Source organism: Perna viridis, chromosome 6 (assembly GCF_037379345.1).
Source record: "Perna viridis isolate PV_CMFRI_1.1 ecotype Kerala chromosome 6, ASM3737934v1, whole genome shotgun sequence".
Lineage (NCBI taxonomy): Eukaryota > Metazoa > Mollusca > Bivalvia > Mytilida > Mytilidae > Perna > Perna viridis.
The window spans coordinates 15,661,953-15,670,328 of NC_142450.1; the positions used below are offsets into that span (position 1 = coordinate 15,661,953).

The following is an 8,376-nucleotide window of genomic DNA, read 5'->3' on the forward strand; positions in this document are numbered from 1 at the left end:
TATGCACAATGATATTTAAATTGAGAAGTCAGATAACCAAAATCGAACCTGTAAAAATGTTATCATATTTAGATTTGACAATGCAGCAGATTGAACAACTGTGTACACATACATTTTAGAATTATCAACAACAAAAAACAAACAAAAAAAAAGGTTAGTTCCTGTAACTATAAATTTTAAGGAAGATACGGTCTCCAAAATGTTTACGTCATAAATGGTACTTAAGGTAAAACGATTTCGAAAGTTTTTCTAATTTAGAGAATTTCAGGATGGGTCCGGGGTTTGGACCCAAATTTTTACATCTAGGAAATTTTGTTGATTTCGTGCTAAATATGGAGAAAGAGCAAATGACAGTCTGCAACCCTTTTTCTTAAACCTTCTTTTCACAATTTCTGGAACCTCCCCTATACATGTACAGTTATTATGGATAAGATCTTCGTACTTCTACATACACTGGATCAAAGTAAGGTCGCTTTGTAATCAATTAGTTTCAATTCTGGAGATACCAAACAATGCGTTTCTTTGTCAAAACAAACGCTGCCTAAGATATTCCGAAATTGTCTGAAAGTCAACCTTAAAAGTACAAGGACAGTTCACAGATCAGAGATTAGGGTTGAACCCAGCTGCAACACCGTTAAGCGTTTGTCTCTTTACTTCTGATACATTATATTCCTTTGATGATATCTATTCGGAAAGGTGTATGGGTGTCCCTTTCTTTTGTTGCTTATCGTGGTGCGAACTATTACCTAGAAGTGCATGAAAACAACGAAAAACAACGTACGCGTGTACTCTATAAAACTGTGGCAGTTCGTAACTATTCAATTTGTTTCATTTAGGCTTGACCATTAAATTTCTGTAAGGAAGTTGGGATATTCGTGTGGGACATGATGTATGATGAATACACAAAAAAAATTGGAACAGGTACTTGTTTTCTAATGGACAGAGTGTTTTATTTTCACACCTGGACCATGCAGATAATAACCGAAGTATTCATTTTAGGGGAAAAATCAGGACTAGAATTTATTTTCTGGAAAATCCCAGTCTTCCCTGCAAAAAAAAAAAACAAATGTTCCTTGCCTTATGAACAAAATATGAAACTGCTAAAATACAGATGAAAACTTTATTTCATTTTTTTTAATTCAAATTAAACGCATATGTACCAGTCGGGAAGTCCGGGGTAGTAGCCCTCTATAATGGAAAATTTTGTTGGTTTTGTGCAAAACTTGGGCACAAATGAAATGATGATAGCCTGGAAATTTATTTTTTTTAATACCCAACCGGTGGACCTGGTCCGTGCTCCCAGTTTTTTAGTGGAGTCCGAGTTGCTCATTTACTTTTGTTACTTCGTATGTATTATTTTAGTTACTTTGGTTCCCTTGATTACTCTTTCACTTGTATTAGGCTTTCTATTTCAAATCAATTTTTTGTAAGTACTTCTTGAATCTTCATCTAACTCTATATGAAGATCTTTTTCCACTGAGGAGACTGAGGTTACTAATTGAATACCGAAATTTTCAATATTTATCATCGGCTGTTTTGTCCAATATCCGTACAACTTAAAAATTGCTGTAAATTGCTTATCATAAAAAAGATGTAGAATACTAGAATGCAAGGTCTGTCGACTACTACTCGTGTATGATTTTGAAATTCTTATTCATTTCGAGAATTTGCTATTTTTGTAATACTACGGAGTGAAAGGTTTTGATGAAGATATTATTACAATCTCCAGGGGGAGGCAAATGAATAAAAAAACGCACATCCGACGCAGGGGACTCGTAAATGAACTTTATAAAACTGATATAACCTGGAAAGAAGTAAAACGAACAGCATGCAATGGACAAGAAAATATTGGAAGAAACTTTTCGGTTTGCCAAGGTTTATAATGCATTTTAAACTAAAAATGAGCTTAAAAAGTGCATGTTTTAGACAGGTTACCTGGTTATTCAGGGTTTGGCTTAGACAGGTTTCACTGTAGCTTTGAATGGACATGTTCTACGTGTATATTTACGTAATTGGATAATAATTGATCGGAAAAGGACACGACAAATTGATAATTGTAGTTACATGGGGAAGATATTCAGACAACACAGTGCAAGAAAACTTCAATTTGACATGCATGATACCAGAGAAATCCGGTCAACTAATTTGTACTTTCTGAAAATGAGCAATAATTATTTATAATTGAACATAATATCTGGTATAAAATCAGTAACAATTGTGAAGTTTTGTCCTGGGTTTAATTAATTGCAATTTGTTTATTGCACTTTGAACTACAATAATGATTGTGATGTCTGGCATGTTTGTTAATCCACAGGAAGATAATTATCAGGCATGCGTTCGGGTATTGTGCTGGGTGTGAAATCTAACTGTTCCGATGATAACTGATCGTGGTCAATAGTGATCACTGCCAACACATTTTCGGGTTAGGTGGAGTTAAATCGTCTACAATAGTTTGAAAGTGTAGAAAATGTCATATTACATATGACACCTGATAGCGAAGTTTTTAACAAAATAATGTATTTTAAATACAAATGTATGTTGTACAGTACACCAACGAGAGAAATTGGCCTTGTTACAATGTACGTGTACAGAGAGAAAAAAAGCATTTTTTTTTAATATTTTTTAATAAAAATCTGAGATTCAATACAAAAAATACCAATCGTATATTGCAAATCTCGATATAATGTACACGTGTTTTAAGGAGTAATCTTTCATCAGCAGCGGATTAGAATCGAATATAAAGGAAGAGTCTTAGATCGTAATCAAAAAATTAATGGTAAACAAGAAGTACTTATTTAAAACTAAATTAAGCCACTGATAAAATTTATTACAAATAAACTACATGTAGATAAAGTAATGTATAAAAATGAGAACCAGAACAAAAACAAACAAACCGAAAAAAACCCAAAAGATAAAAGAAAACCGAAATTAGAAAACAAAATTAAGTTATCATGGCAAGTCAAGATCGAACATAAAACAACATGATTATTATGAAAATAAAAGAAAGAAAAACAAAACATGTACAGACTATCGGTCGTACTAAAGACTGATTTTTTCATGTACTAAGACCAAATTTCATATCACGCCAGGAAACGCCTTTATTAAATGCCAGAAAACCACAATCTAAAAGTTTATAATTTATAACGCATCTTTAATAACTTCTATGGCAACATATTTACTTATTAACTTTTTTACAGTTTTCTGCACGAATAGGTTGAAAGATGCAAAGCATGAAGTCATGCGCGTGTCACAGCTTATGGCAGGTTCAAGAAATGCCATTTGTTATTTTCTCCGAAACAGCGGGTACAAGGCAACTGCACGAAAATATAATAAAAGTAATGTATCTGACATTTTGCGTGCAATGATTAATACATGAATATGTATTTTGAAACTATAGTGTGCCAAGAAGACATATTTACAATGGCCTAGTTGTTCAAAACTTTATTCTTCGAACCACTGGCACTACATTTGTATTAGCAAACAAATTGGTGAGAGGAAAAATGAATAATATACATCAACAAATTCAGGAAGTTCGATTGATAAAATATATATATATATATAAGGTTTTTATTCACTTTTGAACAAACCATAAAAAAACAAGATTATTGGTCACATCAAGGATTTATATATAGCATATATTTAACTCCTTGGTCACATATTTAACAATATCATTTTTGACTCCATAGTAACAATAAATATTAAGTACATACCCTTATAAAACAGCTATAATTTTGAAAACATTAACTCAGAGTGCATTTATCTTGCTTCGATAAATTTCTTTTGTCTTTTGCTTTGATAAAGCAAATGTCATGTGACCGAAGTGATCTATATTTTGATTTAAATACTTTTTTCTGCACCCTTTTGCGTTTTAATTAAATACGTGTCAAAATGGTTTTCTTTTGCTACTTTTCCTTAGTCATTATTCATTCATTCTGTTTTTGTTAGTAACCCTTTGACAATCACAAAAAAAACCTCTTTAACATTTTTGTTTAAGACTGTGTTCAAGACATAAAATTAAATGCACCAATGGTTGCAAATTTAGTGGTGTAAGCTTGCTGCAGTTAAAATCATTCTTGGGGTGTAATTACATGAAAACTAGCGCCTTTCGTGTCGTTAGCGTCCACGATTTGTCATATAAAATGATTCAATTTAAATTTATTTAGAATAAAAGGTCTGCATAAATTTTAATCTTATTAGTAACTTCAAGAAGAAGAAACTTCAAATCTCTCTTTTATTCTTGAGAAAATTAATAGCATCTTTTTATCTGAAAGGAGTATCTCGATAGGACCTCCAAGATCTAAGTTTATGACGCAATAAAGAGCCACACAGATCCTGATCGATCCTTATTAGAGGCAGCAAGTGTTTACATAACAAAGATTTATTAAATTCGTATTACTCTCCTTAATGGCTAAAAATTCACAAGACATGTCATTGACAATTTACTTGTTGAATAAAGCTGCATGTTGATTTTGTCATGCAGTGGAGTCGCGACTTATTTAACGCGTTCAGTGAAGTGCTTAGGGCACGCGACAGTTCGCGAATAACATTTACCAAACCGTGATAACCAAATTGTAGGTGGAGCTTAGGTAAGCTTGTCGCGTGGAGGTATAAAAATAACCTAAACTTGACACTTAGATTCAAAACCTATTAAAAACTTTGGATATAACATTTCACGTAGTTCGATTATAAATAGTGTACTTTTAAACGATTTTGAAATACTTTGTAAGTCTTTACTTTTATTTTTTTTAAACTCGAGATGGAAAACGAAATGTTCGGCCTGACAACCGTCGATGGGACCATCTACCATACATATTATCCCGAGAGGTCCTCCTGCATGTACTCTTCGTCGCCAGAATCTTCCCCCGAGGTCTACCACCACCAGAAGATGTACAAATTTGTGATGGACAAAGAAAATACCAGAGACATGATGTGCAAGCGCAGACTTGATTTCAATCATAACAACGAAGACTACCTTGGAATCCAAAAATCAAGTACAGTAGGAGTTGCAAGACGAAACGAACGTGAAAGAAACCGCGTGAAGTTGATTAACATGACATTTTCAACATTACGCGACCATATTCCAAACGGATGCAAAATCGGCAAATCTAAGAAAATGAGTAAAGTAGACACACTTAAAGCAGCAATAGACTACATTAAGCACTTACAGGATCTGGTCGATGAACATGATGCAGTTAATGCAGTCCTTGATAAGAATTGTGTGCCAAAACAAGTCAATATCCAAGATTCCCCGACGTTTCACTCCCCATCCCCAAGTTCATGCTCAGAGGCGCCAGAACTCAGCAACGAAGAAGAAGACTTGCTAGACTTTACAAACTGGTTCTGAAGAAAAATGGTTGGTCGACAGATTATTGACAAACAAGGTGAGTTATTTTTATCTTTTTTAACTCTTTATTTAGTAACCATTTGTTTTATATTGGTTTTCATGATTTTTTATTATCATTTATTCGTAATATACAGAAGACGAACTTAATTTTCTAGATTACTTCTGTTGCTTCATCAATATTTTAGAAACACTGCCAAACGTGAAGATAAAATGACACTGTTACAGGGTCTAATTGATTCATCCTGAGAACTTGTTTTAAAAATTCGAAAAGGGTAGGGATGTGTTCTTTTTTTTTGTATTGCTCTAGTAATTTCTTTGTTTCCCTAATGTTTAAATACCATACATAAAAAATATCTGTCAAAGATTGTAAGTAATTCACACACCTTAACATACATCATCTAGGGACACGGATATTCAGAAATGGATTGGGGGGAGGGGGTACACTTGCATGGGTCTTCCATTTCGATGTTCAGTTATTTTACCTTTTCCTTTCCACAACAACAGTTAGCAAAATAGGTATATATATCTGCTTGAATTAAATATATTGCTTGCACAATATTGTTTATAAAAAAGTTAACTTATAGGAATTGATGCAGTATAAATATCTTAAAAATTGGTGCGATGTGAATAACTTTAGAATCGGTGCAATATATACAACGAGGATGTGCAATATTAATAACTTCTAAAAGAATCGGTGCAATATAAGTAACTTCTAAAAGAATCGGTGCAATAAAAATAACTTCTAAAAGAATCGATGCAATATAAATAACTTCTAAAAGAATCGATGCAATATAAATAACTTCTAAAAGAATCGATGCAATATAAATTTTGTTCTGATATTTGCATGTTATGTTAATAAAACTTGTTTTATCGTATACGCAATATCTGTAAAAAAAAAGTTTTTTTAAGTTAAAAATTGTTTGCTTGTTTGCATCATGCCTTATTAAGTGTCAGGCAGTAGGTGAAACATGGTATGAAAAAACCCATAATTTTGATAGTGTAATTTGACTATTTTCACCAATAGAATCAAGGAAAACAGACAAGATTTTCCATATCTTGCTGCACCATTGAGTTACAATTTCATTGAAATGCACTGACAGTGAAGCAGAGATCAAATAATGGTCTTTTTAGACAGAGAAAGCATCCTTGGGTGATATTTTATTGTCAGATCGGCGGGGATTTAACATGCATGTTTCTGATTTTTCCCATTTTGCCTGATTCTTACAAACACTTACAATAAACTGCTAAATAGACGGGAAAACGACACCAATTATACGAACATAACGTATTACTGTGTTACTTAAAGCCTTCATTTGAATATATCTCATTACTTGAAATTAGGACAGAATTTTCACGATTCTTCAATAGGTGAAAAAGATAGGTGATTAGGTATCTCTTTACAGGTGATAATTTGTCGCGTGTTCTTCTGTTAATATCAATATTTGATACTTGATATCAGAATGAGATATGATACAAAGATTAGGGCTTTAAAAAGGGGTTCAAAAAGAATACATGTTTCATTAATTTATCAAAGGTCAATATTAGTATAGTCTTTATTGGCTGATAAAATTCAATGGTCAGAAAAGGGTAAAAGTTGTCATATTGTACAATTCTCATAGTTGTGTCATAATCATTTCGTACCTTTTCTCTCTGATACCTTAGGTAGACAAACAAACATTCAATTTGCTCAGTATTCGCCAATTATTTTGCACCTCTCGATACACGTAAATGATAATAGTTTAATTACTTAGTCGAACAAGTACTTTTATGTACTAGCTGGTCGATGTTAGCTTCGTTGACAAGCCTCAAGCAAAGCAAGCGCCAAGAAAATGCAAACTGATCAGAGCAATTTTGTTTTGTACGACCTGGGTATTTGTTTCGAATCTACATTCGTAGATAAATAGAATTATGCAACCTGCTTCCCCGATTCATTTGTTCCGACAACAAAATGCATGTACGTGTATTTCTCTCATTACCACTACATGTACATGATAAATGTCAATATATGTACGCTAAATGGTAATCAAAGTTAGGCTTATAAAAACGTAAAAAACGCCTTTAATTAGTCCTGTTGTTATAAAAAATACACATTTTACAAATACCTAATTTTTGGCATTGATAAATATGACTGTTTTGATGAATTAAACAAAAATACGTCAATTAAAATTATAATTTGATATTACTCATGTACAATTTTTCCTAATTGATATGCACTAGGTGTTTATATATATTTTTTTTAATTTTGTAGTTGCAGGAGTTTACCCCAAAGACTCGTGGCAGCTGTCAAAAGACTGCACCGCCCACTATTACGTAAAATTGCTGCCAAATATGCAAGAGAACCAATCAGATTGCAGTTAATGCACTTGCGGTTTTGTTTACAAAAATAGATCGTAGTGACATTACAGATTACAGTGTCAATCTCATTTGCCAGGTGGCTTCACAAACGGGACTGTGATTTGTTCACGTTAAAGACAGAAAAAGTGCTTTTTTGTTGTGACGCCATGTTAAAATGGAATATAATGGTTATAATTTATAATTGCTGTATGAATTATTTATCGTATTTATTTATGAATTGTAAAACTGACATATTTATTAATCAAAATGGTACGTGTGCAATATTGAATAAAACTAAATATGATATTATAATAATTTTTTATAGTTTATTTTGCTTTTATTCGCGTGCTAAAGACAGGCTTTAATAAACCGTGAAACCTGTCTAAACCGAACCTTGAATAAACAAGTAACCAAGATTCACTGCAATTCTACATGTGAAAACCGCCCATATCCTATCGTCCGAAAGACAGGTTTATGAAACATATACGTGCCATTTCAAAAAGTGCCTCAGTCAAATACAATACAGATAATCTTTGAAAAGGGTGATTACAATTTTTTCATATGAAATATGCACCGAATTCAAAACAAATCAAACACGAACATGAATATGAGCATGCGCACAATCAGCCAGTTCAGCAACATTTTTCTCAGACAGGTGTACAATGCAGAACTAGCAGACTGTCTGATATTATTTGTCA

The 8,376-nt window shown here is 32.7% G+C and overlaps 1 protein-coding gene across 1 annotated transcript; it reads left to right on the top strand.

Annotated features, from left to right (window-relative positions):
- The first annotated feature begins 4,545 nt into the window (after positions 1 to 4,545).
- LOC148613835 (achaete-scute homolog 1b-like) lies at positions 4,546 to 7,993 on the top strand. The gene is made up of 2 exons (XM_088587473.1): positions 4,546 to 5,381; positions 7,593 to 7,993. The coding sequence occupies exon 1, from the start codon at positions 4,757 to 4,759 to the stop codon at positions 5,342 to 5,344; it is 588 nt and encodes a 195-aa protein (XP_088443599.1). The 5' UTR covers positions 4,546 to 4,756; the 3' UTR covers positions 5,345 to 5,381; positions 7,593 to 7,993.
- Positions 7,994 to 8,376: the final 383 nt, after the last annotated feature.

Bases quoted from the DNA above. Each gene is read 5' to 3' on its own strand.
- LOC148613835 (XM_088587473.1), top strand. From the start codon at position 4,757: ATGGAAAACGAAATGTTCGGCCTGACAACCGTCGATGGGACCATCTAC.